This window comes from Poecile atricapillus, chromosome 27, assembly GCF_030490865.1.
Source record: "Poecile atricapillus isolate bPoeAtr1 chromosome 27, bPoeAtr1.hap1, whole genome shotgun sequence".
Lineage (NCBI taxonomy): Eukaryota > Metazoa > Chordata > Aves > Passeriformes > Paridae > Poecile > Poecile atricapillus.
Genome location: NC_081275.1, coordinates 4,789,920 through 4,804,616, shown reverse-complemented (window position 1 = coordinate 4,804,616; position 14,697 = coordinate 4,789,920). Strand labels below are relative to the sequence as shown.

At 58.1% G+C, this 14,697-nt stretch overlaps 2 protein-coding genes across 6 annotated transcripts in view; one reads left to right on the top strand and one right to left on the bottom strand.

The window, feature by feature from the left end:
* ACBD4 (acyl-CoA binding domain containing 4) overlaps window positions 1-14,697 on the bottom strand; it is a 61,585-nt gene that overhangs the window by 40,005 nt on the left and 6,883 nt on the right. The gene's annotated exons all lie outside the window — the stretch shown is intronic.
* Window positions 15-8,960, top strand: DCAKD (dephospho-CoA kinase domain containing). 5 transcript variants are annotated; one of them, XM_058858298.1, is made up of 6 exons: window positions 19-54; window positions 1,471-1,569; window positions 3,227-3,344; window positions 5,332-5,535; window positions 7,338-7,425; window positions 7,867-8,960. In XM_058858298.1, exons 3-6 carry the CDS (start codon window positions 3,233-3,235, stop codon window positions 8,150-8,152), a joined length of 690 nt encoding a protein of 229 aa, XP_058714281.1. In that variant the 5' UTR covers window positions 19-54; window positions 1,471-1,569; window positions 3,227-3,232; the 3' UTR covers window positions 8,153-8,960. The 5 variants fall into 5 exon arrangements, with proteins under 5 accessions (XP_058714282.1, XP_058714281.1, XP_058714280.1 ...); XM_058858297.1 differs by having other exon boundaries at window positions 1,471-1,573; XM_058858295.1 differs by having other exon boundaries at window positions 34-54; window positions 3,207-3,344.

The window sequence follows — 14,697 nt, the reverse complement described above, 5'->3', positions numbered from 1 at the left end:
CACCGCCAGCCAATAGGCGCGCGGGACACTGCGGGGCGTGTGAGGCCGGGCAGGGTGAGTGGTGAGGGCGGCGGGCGGGGGCCATGGTGCCCCCGGCGTCCCGCGGGGTGGGTCAAGGTGTTTGTGGCGGCGGCTCTTTCCCCGCCAATTAACGATGTATTTGATGACTCTTCCCTTTAACTGCAGCCTCCTCAAGCCAAATACCAGCTCTCTCATCCCCAGCCAGAGACGGGGATGGGCTCAAGAGGAGGGCCAGGTGTAGGATGGTGCTGGGCACACGGTGCAGCTTTATCCCCAATCCCTTTGCTTGCCGGATGGATGGATGGATTGAGGCTGACAGCTTGTGCTGTGATCAAAACCCGCAGGAGTTGGGACACAGGAATTTTGGGGCACTTAATTCTCTGAAAAACATCTCCTTAGTGCCCTGGTGCATCTCCCCGTTCCTCACTGCTCAGCTCACCGAGTTTTCCAGCCTGACCAGCCTCTGTGGCTCGTGTTCTGTTTTTCCCCATGTCTGGTTTAGTTGGAACAGGCCAAATATATCCCCCAAAATGGTGTATTTGGGGGAAAACTGGTTCTGGCTCCTGCTGGTAACATCTGCAGGAGCGGGCTGGCCTCTCCCCTCGAGTGCAGTTCAAACCTGAGCTTGTTAAATATTGATGCCTGAGATCTGTGCAAGCCCTTGGACAGCATAAATGTTCAGATCCCCAGCTGGGCCTGGTTTCCAGGATAACCCTTCCAAGGGCTGCTTTCCCCCTGCAGTAATTCCTGGGGTGGAGGCATGCGGTGGAGGGACAGAAATAGCAGGGTTTTGGGAGCAAGTCCCAGCTGAGGCTGGAGGCCAGAACGCTGGGGTTACTGCAGTTAAAGCCCTGTGTTTACAAGGGCAGGAGAGTTTTTTGTGTATTTTTACAAAACAGGCACATGGAGCCTCCACTGCTGTGATCTGGATCCTCCTGGTGCAGTGTTGCCCCTCACAGGCTGTAGCAGTGGGAATATAAAATCCTGGTGGGAGGGCAGGATTTTAACTTGCTGGGATAAATAAACAGCCCCTCAGTCACTCCAAGTCCCTCTGACACTGGAGAGGCTCCCTGTGGGGTCCAGGTCCTGCTTGGGATGTACATCAGCCTCCCCAGTCACTGCTGTTTGCTGTTATTATTTTGGCCTTCTCTGATTCCTTTTGGATCCCCTTTGTTGCTGCTGGAGCTATCCCCATCTGTTGTCCTGGTGTCTGGAAAAGGGAAGGAGCACATGGTGCTGCTGCAGGCTGGGTTGGTGCTCGGTGGAGCTGCTGCCTGAGCTGCTGGCAGGGGCTGCTGCTTCTGCTCCAGCTCTGCTCCTTCCCTCTGCTGAGCTGCCTCCAGCTGCCACAGGACTTGCCCAGCCCCTGCTTCCCTCCAAACTGTGGGTTTGGGTCCTGTTTGTAGGACTGAATTATGACTAAAGTGTCTTTTTGTTGTTGTTTTCTAGCCAAAGGGTGGCAGTGCTGTGTTTTCACCCATCCTCAGCCCTGCTGCAGCCCCGTGACCTGCTGTCCTTGGGTGTCACTTGCTGGGGACAGTGTGGGCAGTAGGTACCTGGTTCCTTTATGTGCAGAATTTTTGGGGGGCTGATGATGTCTGGAGGGAGGGGGGAGGCCAGGGCCAGGTTAGGCAGTGTGATGGTGACTGAGATTGTTGTGCTTGGGCTACCAGGAGGGAGCAGGATCTGGGCAAGGGGCAGCCAGAGGGTGACTACCTGCAGCCTCACCTGTGGCTCCTGGCCAAAGGTGATGGAGCCAATTCCTTCTCAGATGCAACAGCCACAGGCTGGGCTGTGGGAGCTTCAGCCCCTCACCCATGGTGTCACCCTGGATGACAGCAAAGTCAGAGCTGCTGTCCTTGGCTGCACAAAGGCCTGGACGCTCTGGGCTGGGGCTGCAGGAGGGACCCTGGAGTCTGTACCCAGCCTGCTGAGGCTGTTGTGTTTTTGGGATATAGATACTCACAGTAGTCCCCTCAGCTCTCTAGAGCTGCCTCAGTGTGGCTGAGTCTTTTGGTTTTGAGAGCACCCAAGCAGGATTTAGAGGATTGCAGGGTCTAGGTTGAGCAGGGAGATGTCTGTGCAGGAGCTGTGGGAGCAGCGTTACCAATGCCCTCCTGGCCTCGAGGCCAAGGGCAAGCACAGATCTGTGCTCAGAGCCCTGTTTGGCAGCTCACAGACACCAGTTTGCTGCTCAGAGCTGTGATTTCCCTGTCCTTAGGGCTGCCAGTGGTGAGGGAATGGGATTCAGTGAGTGCCCTGTGGGTTCTGAGTCCCAGTGATGTCAGAGGTGGCTGCAGGGATTGAGCAGGGCTCTCCCTCTCAGGCCTCGTGTGTCCCAGTCCTGGCTGAGATATTGTCTGAATTCTCTTTCACTGCTCCTGGGTCACCCTCGACAAACCTGCCAGGAATTTCCTGATTTCTCTGAGCAGGTCCAGAGGAGGCCATGGAGATGCTTCAAGGGCTGGAGCCCCTCTGCTCTGAATCCAGGCTGGGAGAGGTGAGGGTGTTCACCTGGAGGAGAGAAGGATCCTCAGAGCCCCTGGCAGAGCCTAAAGGGGCTCCAGAGGGACTTTGGACAAGGGCCTGCAGTGACAGGACAAGGGGAAATGGCTTCCCACTGCCTGATGGAATATTGGGAAGGAATTCCTCCCCATGAGGACAGTGAGGCTCTGGCCCAGGTTTCCCAGAGAAGCTGTGGCTGCCCCTGGATCCCTGAAAGTGTTCCAGGCCAGGCTGGACAGGGCTTGGAGCACCCTGGGATAGTGAAAGGTGTCCCTGCCTATACCAGGAGATGGAGTTGGATGGGCTTTAAGATCCCTTCCAATCCAAACAATTCCATGATTCCATGACTCAGGGTGCTGTAGATGGGATTCTGGTTTGATGAGTGGAGATGCTAAAGGGGAACGAGTTGCTGAAGCTGCAGATAACCAGCTGGAGGAACTTAGGGCTCAAGTGGCACATCCAGAGTTAGAGGGGTCCAGAGAAGCCTTGTTTAATCCAACACTGTCCTCCAGCCTGTAGAACAGGGATATCCAGCTCAGAGGGTGCCAAAATCCTGCTGATGTCTCAGTGATGCCCTGAGAAAGTAGGAAAATGAGCTTTGAATGAAGTTGCCTGCTTGGGACTAAATATTTGATGTGCTCAGCATGAACAAAATGGCCTTGTCCTGGCATGTTTTGCAGCTCTTGTCTTTCCCTCCCAGAGCACGATGTTCCTGGTGGGACTCTCGGGTGGGATCGCGTCGGGGAAGAGCACGGTGGTGGCTGTGCTGCGGGAGCTGGGCTGTGCCGTGATCGATGCCGATGTTATTGCCAGGCAGGGTGAGTTTTCTAGAGCTGGTCCTGCTCCCTGAGGTTCCCCTGACAACCGGGATCGCTGCCGGGAAGCGCTGACGGCAGAGGGTGCTCTGGGTACATCGGAGAAGGGTTTCCCTCCCTCTTCCCAGTCCGCGGGGCTGCGGAGCAGCTGCCCGGGGGCATTGGAACTAGGATATATTTCTAATAAAGAAAAAAAGAAGATCATTACCTAATAAACACCGTGGGGAGATTGCGCTCTGAGTTTCTATCCCCTGGTGTGGGATGCTTCCCAGCTTTGAAAGCCAACTCTGGGCAAAAATGAATGTGGTTCCCTCTAAAGTGGGATCTCCTGGCTAGTCCAGTACTCCCCCTGAGCCCCAGGACACCCATCCTGTCACTCAGTTATGAGTGTGGATGAAAGAGAATATCCCTCTGTGCTGGATGTTGTTTGTCTGGTGGTCCTGAGAGATCAGATCACAAAATTAATGTCCTAAAAAAAAAAAAAAAAGAAAAAGAAAAAAAAAAAAAGAAGCTCCAGAGATCCCAGATCAGGGAGAGTTTGTTCTGTGCTCCTGAACTGCACACCTGCCTCATGCTGCTCTTGAAATGTGCTGCTTGGGCTGGAGAAAAGACCCAGAATCCCAGATCTGTTGACTCAGTAGGACAGGAGCAGACCTTGTTTTCCCTGATTACTTGTGAGATGTTAATCCCTTCACCCCATCAGGCGAATGAGGAGAGCAGAGGGTGCCCGGAGTGGCTGTGGCTGCCCCATCCCTGGCAGTGTCCAAGGCCAGGCTGGACAGGGCTTGGAGCAACCTGGGATAGTGGAAAGTGTCCCTGCCCGTGGCACAGGGTGGGACTGGATGAGCTTTCCCCCAAACCAGTCTAGGTTTCTGCAAGCAGCAAGTTTGGGATCTGCTGCTGAGACATGGTGCAATGGTGTCATTTGGAAGTGCCTGAGCTTTTCTGTTTGGTAAAGAACTTAATGTGTAGCCACTCAAAGCTGTGCTGCTTTAACATTTTATTGCACTGTAATTCCCCTGGAGGTGCAGGAAATTTGCTGGAGGTGCTAAAAGCCCTCAGAGGCAGTAGGAAAACACTACAGATACTCTGTGAAAGTTTTCTGCCAATCACTTTATTTTGCACCAATTCCTTTTTTATATGTGTTTGTTTACTATATAGATTTCACCCATCCTGAAACTGCCTCCATGTGATATTCCATGGGAGAAAAAAATTGGTCTTAAAGACTTTTATGAGGTTGGCCTGAGGTTACAACCTGTGGCAATGTTCCTGGATTTGGGAGAGATGATTATCTGTAGTCTGTCCTTCGCTGTGGTTACCCTCAGCTGGAGCTTAATTATGGTTTTATTGCTTCATCCCTTTTGCTGGTGATTTTTTTTTTTTTTTTGGTGGCTTTAAAGTTATACACTCTTGTAACGTCAGAGCCCTTGCAAGGGCTGATTGGGGATTGAGCTTTTAGAAGATTTTTGTGTTCATTTTCCTGAAGAATTTAATGTGTGATGTGAAAGACAGTAAAAAAAAAAAACAAACCTGAGCAGCATCCAGAGCCAAGTTGCAGCAGTGAGTATCCACACAGTGCTGAAGTTTCCAGCTGGTCCTGGTCCCTTTAGGATCTCCCTGCTCCATCCCTGGTGGGAATTGGCTCAGCCCAGCTCTGGCCCCAGCTGTGGCGTGTGGCCGTCACCGTGTCCTCCTGCCCGCCCTGCTGACTGGTCACCCTGAGCAGCAGCACCAGGAGGGTTGTGGTGCTGAATTCATGTCTGCAGGGCTTTGATCTCCTGGGTGTCAGCCCTCAAAGAGACCTTGGGCTGGCAGGCTGTTCTGGCAGGAGCTGCCAGGCTGTGCAGATGTGGTGCCAGGACAGATGTGCTGCCATGGGAGCATCAGCTCCGTTAGTTAATGACCAAACCCCATCTGAGGGTGACTGCTGATGCAAACACCGACTGTGCTGTAAAACCTGCTCTCACCCCTGGCTGTTTGATGTTCTCAGTGGTGCAGCCCCACTCCAAGGCACATCAGCAGATCCTGCAGCACTTTGGCACCGAGATCCTCCTGGAGAACGGTGAGATAAATCGTGAGGCTCTTGGAAACATTATCTTCTCCCAGCCAGAGAAACGGCGGCTGCTGAACTCCATCACCCACCCTGAGATCCTGAAGGAGATGCTGAAGCAGGTCCTGAAGTACTTTGTACTCGGTAAGAGGCCATGTCTGGCCTGCCAGGACTCCTGCTTGGGCAGGAGCCATCCCTTCTCCCTGAGCCTTTGGTTTGAATGTGGGGAGAGGGAAAGGAATGATAGAGAAAGGGAAGGGACGCTGAGTGACAGCCTTTGTGCTCTGCCTCCGGTGGCCTTTGGTGTCAGTGTTTGGAGGATTCATTCCTGATTCACTTCTGCCTTTCACTGCTTCCCTTCACCGCTTTTCTGTGCTGTTTAAAGTGTATCTGTGAGGCCCGGGAGCAGCTTTGCCGAGATTACCCACCGGATAATGTCACACTCCTGAAACGGCCAAATATCCCTCCCTGCCCCCAGCCTGCTCCAGCTTCAGTGCAAGCTGTGGAGCCCTTTGAGTGTCGATAAGGTGAGGAATGGGCTGACAGCTGTGGCTTCCGAAATCCCGCGTTCCCCCTGATAAATGGAACAAATGCAGCTGTCAGGCTGGGCTGGGGAAATGCCAGATAAGATCACCAGCTGTTCCGGAGGTCTCCGTGTAGACAGACGGATGCTTTAATAGAGTCAGTCTGGATTCGTGGTGCTTATCAGAGCTGAGCCCTGTGAGAGCTGAACGGGCCAGGGCACCACGGGGCCAAGCTCTGCTGCAGGGTGAGGAGGAGGAAGCACAAAGGAAGCAACAGGCAGGAGTGCCAGGAGCCAGAGATGGAGTCTTGAACTCGGGGCTGCAGGCTCAGGAGGCGGATGCTGTCCTGGCCTTCGGCGAGAGCGCTGTGAGCTTCAGCAGGCTGCTTTGTCCTCATTAGTCAGGATTTAATGATTTGGGATAGCTGGATGTTGTCTCTGAGGATCGCTGTGTAAGGAAAGCTCTGATCGATCAAATCAGAGGACAGCAAGAAGCCTCTCAGGGCAGAGATGCTGGTGGAATGGTGGCTCCTTGGATGATGATGTCTTTGTCAAGACTTTACTTGCTGTGGGCAGCTCGGTTTTAGGGGGATTATAAAGAGGGGACACCAACAAAACCTGAGGTGTCCCCATGACTGGAGACACAGGAGAGTGAAGTCCTGACTTAGAGCTTTCCCCTCCCCTCACCCTTTCCCCCAGACTCAGCAAGGCATCTTCCACCACCCCAGACATGGGCCAAGGGCAGAGGCATGGGGAGAAACAGGGGACAGCAATTGACTGTGACAACCTCTGCTCCCTGTGGTGACAGCTTTTAAACCAAACTCAGCCAGTTTTGGTGAGGGTTCAGCCCTTGGGCTGTGCCTGGAGGCTCCCCTGTGTTTCAGTGTCACAGCTGCAGGAGGTCTGCGGGGATTTCCTTGCTCCCCTTGCAAAAATGGAACTGTTTAGCCAAAGCTTTTCATAAAGGGAGGAAAGCTGAGCTGGGAAATGTTGGCTCAGATGGCTGCAGCCTGGTGAAGTCTTGGACAAGAGAAGGAGTGGAGAGCAGATCGTGCTGTGGGCACTGCTTCCCACGAGAGGCCAGCACAGCGCACGGCTGCCGCTCTTGCCAGCCAGGCACTGCTCCTCTCATTTCAGCTCCTCGTTTCAGCTCCTCATTATATTTCTGCAGTTTCACCTTTGGTCTGGAGCAGCCAGGTTAGGGTTGTTTTTTTTTTTTCCTCTGGAAACTTGGAATGAAACCATTTCCTCCCTGTGAGAGGGAGGAGGGCCAGCAGGCTCTGCTCTGCTCAGCTGTAATCGTGGAGCTGTAGAGCTCCTGCTTGCTTTGATTTTCCTGGCCATGGTGTGTGTGCAGTGTGAGGGGTTTGGGAATGGGGGTTAACACTGTGCTCTTTTTTGGGGAATGTTGCCATCTCTACAGGCTACCGCTACGTGATCCTGGACATCCCTCTGCTCTTTGAGACCCGTGGACTGACCAGGTTTATGAAATACACAGTGCTGGTTTATTGGTAAGTGCTCTGGGAACGATGAGGACAGGGACAATGCCACCTCTCTCAGAGGGGCCCATCATGTGCCTCCACTCTGGTTCAGCCTCAGGCCTGGTGCAAAGCCCACTGAGAGAAGCAACACCTCCCTTTATAGTGCACAAGGACCTTCCTGAGCTTTCTCAGGAACCTGGCACCATCACAGAGGGGAATTCACTGCCTTTGGGACTTCCACAACCCATGCTCTATCAGGGCAGGATTTGGGGCACTGTTCCAGGCTGTGAATGCTGAGAACAGCCCAGGCAGTGGTGGCTCTGCTGGTCCAAGTACCGGCTGATTGTGTCAGAAATGACAGGGGGCACCTCTCTCATTCCCATTTTATCCCAGTGATTCCCCCTGCTGCCCGAGGAAGGCCGATCCCCCGTTCCTTCCCACCCCCAGCTCAGCCCCGTGCTCTCCCGGCAGTGACCCCGGCACGCAGCTGCTGCGGCTGATGAAGAGGAGCGGCTTGGGCGTGGCTGAGGCCGAAGCTCGGATCAGCTCCCAGCTGCCCCTGGAGGAGAAGCGCAAGTGGGCGACCCACGTCATTGACAACTCCGGGGACCGGGAGAGCACTCGCCGGCAGGTCCTGCGGCTGCACGCCCGCCTCGAGGATTCCCTGGATTTCCTCTGGGCACGGCTGGCGGTGGGCACGGCTGTCGCCGGATTTGGAGGGCTGGTGTTCCTCCTCATCAGGCATTTCATCTCTTAACTCACCTTTTCTCTTAGTCAGGAAAGGGGCCTGAATTTCCCTGTTTGAAAAGGGCAGTGAAAGGCCACTTCTGTTAATGAGCTTTGCCAGCTGAATGCAGACAGCGGCATGAGGCGTCTCCTTGCACAGTTCCCAAGGTGAACACAGGCAGAGGTTTTTTTAGGCACATTCTCCCTCCTCAGGTTCTCACCCACCAGCTGTACCCGTGGGATGAGGCCCTTGTCCCCAGGTGGGTCTCTATTGTGGGACTTCAGTGAGCTGAGGCACTTTAATCTGGGACAATATCACTTTAATCCGGGACAGTCTCACTTTAATCGGGTACAATCTCACTTTAATGTCTTCCAGGACAATCTCCTCCCTAGGGCTGGGTGCCTTCTCAGGCCCTGTAATTGCCTCCAGGGTTCCCGGGGTGATTCCTCACAGCTCAACCCTCCTAATCCAGATTTAGGTTTGGGATTTCCCCTCTTTCATGTTGATTTAATGGAAACTTGTTAAATCATTGGTGGGGGAGGACAGCACCTCGTTCACATGAATCAGCTGTTCAGCTGGGGGCTCCTCTTCCCTGCCCTCTGTTTCTGTGGCCATCACTCATGGGTCACCCTTGGCTTTGGATCCAAGGGTCTGATCCACACTGGAGCAGGCCGAGACCTGATCTCCTTCAAACTCATTTCCTTCTGTTTGAGCTTCCTTCGGCGGCACTTTCCCGGTGGGAGAGTTGAGCCTGGGCGAGGCGGGTGTTGGGTCTTCACTTTTGTTTTAATAAAACACTGAACAGCAGCTGCTCCTCATCCCACGACTGCTCCCCTGGCTCTTCCCAGCCTGCTCCCAGGTTGTTCCTATGCCGGGGCACGGCTGCGCTCTGTAAAGTTCAGCACACGCAGGAAGAGCTGCTGGCTGCTCCCGCTTTTCCCAGTAAACATCCCTGAGCTGCTCCAGGAGCTGCTTGGAGCAACAGCCCTGCCGTGACCTTCCTTGGGAAGGCTGTGCCTCAGTGTTGGTGCTGGGCACCCCACAGGGTGGGTCTGGCTTGCTGGGATCTGATCCTGGAGCTGCTGTGGGTCTCTGTGCCCAGCAGGTTCCCTCTGGGGTACCCCTGTCCCCACTGCCACTGCTTATCCCCACACTGGGAGAAAAGGGGGTGCTGCCAGCCCCTGGCCACCTCCCTGCACATGGTGATCCCTGGGATCCTCCAGGGTGCTCCCACCCTCCTGCCTGGCCTCGGTCCTGTGAGGCAGTGTCCTGTCCCCTGTGCCATCCTTTAGGCACAGGACCTTCCCAGGGTGTCCCCAGCCAGCACGTGCCTCTTTTTGGAGCCAGGCATTCTTCCATCCCTGTCCTCCCCTGGGCCCCAGTGTTCACCCACAGGTCCCATGTCTCACCCACCTGGAGAGACCTGGTGGTCCCTGTGCAGCCCCAGGGAGCATCCCTGGGCTGGAGCGCCCACCTGGCTACCCCGACCCTTCCAGCTGTGCTGGGGGAGCTGTGCTTCAGCGCTGACCTCTCCGTGCTCTAAATGCTCCATAATTGTGCAGTGCCGCTGGAGTCCCTCGCAGCCAGCCATAAATCAGAGCCAGAGCGGGATTTCTCGGCGGAGATAAGCGCCAGTTCCGCCTCCCTCCCGCCCGCCTCCGCGATAAATGGGGCCGGGGGTGGAAGGACGGAGCAGACGGGGCTGTAATCGCATTTGGCGCTTCGCTCCCGCCCGGCTGACGTTCGGCCGCCGCTAACGAGTTTAGCGGGGCCGAGGGAGCGAGCGGATCTGGGGGCACGGTGAGGCACTGGGCTCACTGCCATGGCCGGGGGAGCCTGCTGCAGGGCTCTGGGCTGAGCTGGGGGCTGAGCCCCCTGCCTGGGCTGCGGCTCCAGGCGTTGGCACCCACGGGGAAAGGGCTCTGGAGCTGTGTCCATGGGAGCTGTGTGATGCCCATCCGTGGGAGCTGCCCCGCGATTGCCTCAGCACCGCCAGTCCCACTCCTGCCCAGCCCCCTCGGGGACACCTGTGGCCGTGTGGCCGAGCCTCAGCCCTCCCCTGCCGGTGACAAATGGCTCAGCTCCCTGGGCTGGGTGGCATCGGTGATCAGGGGGGCCTGGAGGACACCCTGGCTGAGCCCCTGCGCTCGTGGCACAGGTGAGCACACACGAGCGGGCTCCACATGGGCTCCACATGGGCTCCCAAGGCCCGTGGGTGCTGATGGAGGATCGCGGGTGCTGCACCAGGGCCCCAGCCCCGGCCCGGCGCTCTGGGGCCGCCCCAGCTCTCCGCACATCTCCGCACATCTCCGCACATCCCACCATCGATCGCGGAGCAGCCGCCACCGTCACCGCGGGCCTGCGCCCACCGGGGCGGCTCGAGCAGAACCGGCCCCGCGCCGCGAAGCCAAATATTTGACTGTGCAAATTGGCGGCCGGATCGATTGTGCTGCGGCTGGCGGGGGCTCGTGACAGACGGACACTCCTCCTGCTGCACCCCCTGCTCCTGCACCCCCTTATGAACCCGAGCAGCCCTACCTGGAGCACCCCATTCCTGCGGCACCCCCTCTCGGCTGCACCCCTTCCTCAGAGCACCCCATTCCTGGGGCACCCCATTCCTGAAACCTCCCTTTCTTGGAGCTCCATCCCTGGAGCATCCCATCTGTAGTGTCCCCCCTCCACAGCGCACTCCCTCCCTGGGGTAACCCCTTCCCCAGAGCACCCCTTCCCTGGTGTACCCCATTCCTAGAGCCCCCCTTCCTTGGTGCACCCACCATGGGACCCCCGCTGGGGCAGGGGGTGGGGACAGATGTCTCCCCACGAGGCTGCAGGTACAGGGTGATGTCCCCAGGTGGGAACTGGGTGGGCACCTCAATACCCACAAAGGGGAACAGGCGGGAGGGGGCGAGCGTGGTGTCACTACACGGCGCTGGTGTCACCAGTGTCACTGCATGGCATCTGTTGTCACAGGTGTCACTGCCACTGCATGGCCCCCGGGGTGTGGCAGAGTGTCAGTGTCACTGCACACCTCCCTGGGGTGTCACACAGTGTCACCGTGGCTGCACAGCCCCACTCGTGTCACACGGAGCTGCTGCGCAGCCCTGCGGTGTTGCACAGCTTCACTGTTGCTCCCTGGAGTGTCACATGGTGTCACTGTCACCGCGCAGTGCACAGGGTGTCACTGTCACTGTGGGGCCGCCGGGTGCCACGCAGTGTCACTGCAGCTCCCGTGGATTGTCACACAGAGTCACCGTCAGTGCCTGGTGCTGGGTCTGTCACACAATGGTATGTCACCGCGTGGCCCACGGGGTGTCACCCACTGTCACCGTCACTGCCGGCCCACAGTGTATCACCCAGTGTCACTGTCACTGCGTGGCCCGCGGGGTGTCACCCACTGTCACCGTCGCTGCACAGCCCGGGGTGCCGCACACCGTCCCCGTGCGGGACACTCCGCAGTGCCACCCCCTGCTCACAGCATCGCTGGCACCCGCTTGTCACATCGCTCCCCCTCCGTGTCACACCCCACCGGCCGTGGGGCACCCCCGCCACAGCCCAGCTGCTCCCAGCAGCCCAAATCCCGGCCACTCCCACCCCATGTCCCCCCGGGCCCGTCCTCTCCTCCAGCCACGCGGCCGTCACCTCCCAGCACTCACCGCTGGCGCTAATTAGCTGCCGGTGTTGTCAGCCCTTAATTGCCGCTCGGTGGGAGGGTGACGGGCCCCGCCGTGTCCGTAATGAGAGGCAGCGTGACGGGGACAGGGACGGCGGATGTGCCACCCACACCTCGGCCTCCCCCTGCCTGCGGCCGGGCTCCCCCCGCTGGGCCAGGGACAGCGCCAGCTGCTGGGCTGGGACACGCTGGGATGTTGCTGGCCCCGGGGCCAGGGCTGCCATGGCCAGCTAGGCAGCCCCTGGGACCACCAACCAACTGCAAAGCTGGCCAGACAAGCGGACAGACAGCTGGACAGACAGCCTGACTGGTGCCAACCAGCCATCTAGCCAATGAGCCAGCCAGGCAGTCATGTGGCCAACTGGCCAGCCAGGCAACCAACTCAGCAGCCAGCCCACCCTCCCCAGCCACCCAGCCACTGCCATCCGCTCACTGCCAGCGAGCCAGCGGGCCACCAACCACCCAGCTCACGAACCAGCCATCCAGCTGTCCTTCAAGGCCACCCCACAGCTCGCCCTCCCTGCCCACAGCTGAATGTCCCCTTCCCATGGCCCCTTCCAGAGCCCATCCTGAGGACACGGTTGGAATTTGGGGCACTGTCACCGGGGCAGCCTCCAAACGGCCACTCCCTCCCCAGGCTTGTCCTCCTGGGCTGACATTGGGCTCATTGCTTGTGTCCAGCTCTGTCTTAATTCCAGCTGAGCCACTCCTGGGCTGAGCCACGGCTGCAGGGCTGGGTGGCAGGTGCAGGGGGGCACAGTGTCCCTGTCCCCCTGGCCAAGCCCGGTACTATGGACAGTATCTGCCGCAACGCCAGGAGGGGAAACTGAGGCACGGCACAGTGCCGGCCCCACGAGCCCCCTGCCCTGACTCGGCCACCCTCACCCCTCCCCAAATCCTCCTCCATGAGTTCTACAGCGAGCGGGAGGTGGGGAGACCCAGCCACCCCCGGCCCAACGTGCGCCCCTGGAGCATTGATTGTCCCCTCCCCGCTGCCGGTGTCCCCAGCACGGCCCACCCGCCCCCGCGCCGCGCTGCCAAAGCAAACAGCCGAGGGCTCGGCCGGCATCGATTCTGCAGGAGCTGCTGTTTGCTTAACCTTTGCAGAGGAGCGGCGGGCGTCGAGCGGAGCTGCAGCCACCGCAGCAGCCACCGCCACAACAGCTGCAGCCACCTCTGCCACGGCTGTCACTGCAACAACTGCAGCCACTGCAACCACTGCAACCACTGCAGCCACCTCTGCCACGGCTGTCACTGCAACAACTGCAACCACTGCAACCACTGCAGCCACCGCTGCCACGGCTGTCACTGCAACAACTGCAACAACTGCAACAACTGCAACAACTGCAACAACTGCAACAACTGCAACAACTGCAACCACCACCGCAACAACTGCAACAACTGCAACAACTGCAACCACCACCGCAACAACTGCAACAACTGCAACAACTGCAACTACCACCACAACAGCTGCAGCCACCGCTGCCACGGCTGTCACTGCAACAACTGCAGCCACTGCAGCCACCACCGCAACAACTGCAACAACTGCAGCCACCACCGCAACAACTGCAACAACTGCAACAACTGCAGCCACCACCACAACAACTGCAACAACTGCAACAACTGCAACAACTGCAGCCACCACCGCAACTGCAGCCACTGCAGCCACTGCTGCCACCACAGCCGCTATTGTCACCACCATCGCTGCAGCCACCACCAGCACTGCAGCTGTGACACCCACTGCTGTCACCGCTGCAGCCACCACTGCAACAGCCACTGCCACCATTGTGGCCACCAGCACTACCACTGGAGTCACTGCTGTCACTGGAATCGCTGCTGCCATCGCTGCTGCCATCGCTGCCTTCACAACCACGGCAGCCACTGCTGCTGCCACCTCCCACCTTTGTCCCTTTCCCAACTCCTGCACTCCCAAACGTGGCCCTTTGGAGCTTTGTCCATCCCTTCCCTGTGCCCAGGTGGATGGAGCTGCTTTGAGGGGCTGCACTGCGCCCCCTCCCCGTGCAGGGCTTGGGGACAGGGACAGGGAGCACCTCGGGGGCTCCAGCCGGTGTCACCTGGGGTACTGTGCCCGCCCATACAGTGCTGCTGTCCCACGGCAGTGCTGAGGCTGTCCTGCTGGTGGCCAAGGGCGGTGGCCTTGCCATGGGGACAGAGTGGCCCAGAGTGATGCAGTGGCCTGGGGTGGTGGCTACGCCAAAGGGACGCGATGTCCTCTGGCGACAAGGTGACCTGGGGCTGTGTCCCCGCCACAAGGATGCAGTAGCCAGGACCAGGGATGTCCCCTGACCCTCTAGGTGAGTCAAGCAATCAGCGTGAGCCTGTCCTCCCTCTGTGTCCCCTCCATGGCCACCCTGTCCCCACGCAAAGCCCCCTGCCCACCCGGGCCACGCCATCCCTGAGCTGCTGGTGACTCACGCAGCCCGTGACCTCGTGAGGCGTATTTTTAGGCGCTTGTTAAAACAGAAAGATAACGAGGAATAGGGGGGTGTGGAGGGGGGGGCGACAAAAATGATGGAGAAAAGAACCAGGGAGACAGCTGGTGACATAATGGTGACAACTTTGAGGGGGGGATACGGTGCTGGCAGCACCCCCACCCCAAAATACTCTCCCCCTTCCTAGCCTTGTAAAGCCCCCAGGAATAATTGCCTCCTTAAAGGCAGCTAATTGATTTCTGCTCGCTGATTAAAGCCTCTGCGGGAGCCGGGGGACATGTGGGGGCGATCGATGACTGTCAAACGTCCCCTTGGTCCCCTCTCTTTTGAGGCGGGGGTGGAGCTTGTCCCCCGTGTGTCCCCTGGGGTTTGGGGCTATTGCACAGGGGTAGGGGATGCACCCTCAGGATCTTTTTTGGGGACAAGGGGGATGATGACCCTATGAACCTCAC

Excerpts from the sequence above, each read along its gene's own strand:
- DCAKD (XM_058858296.1), top strand. The coding sequence starts at position 235 with ATGGGCTCAAGAGGAGGGCCAG. Across the intron at positions 257-1,470 it reads GGGCTCAAGAGGAGGGCCAG|CCAAAGGGTGGCAGTGCTGT; the intron begins GTGTAGGATGGT and ends GTTGTTTTCTAG. Across the intron at positions 7,426-7,866 it reads TACACAGTGCTGGTTTATTG|TGACCCCGGCACGCAGCTGC; the intron begins GTAAGTGCTCTG and ends CTCTCCCGGCAG.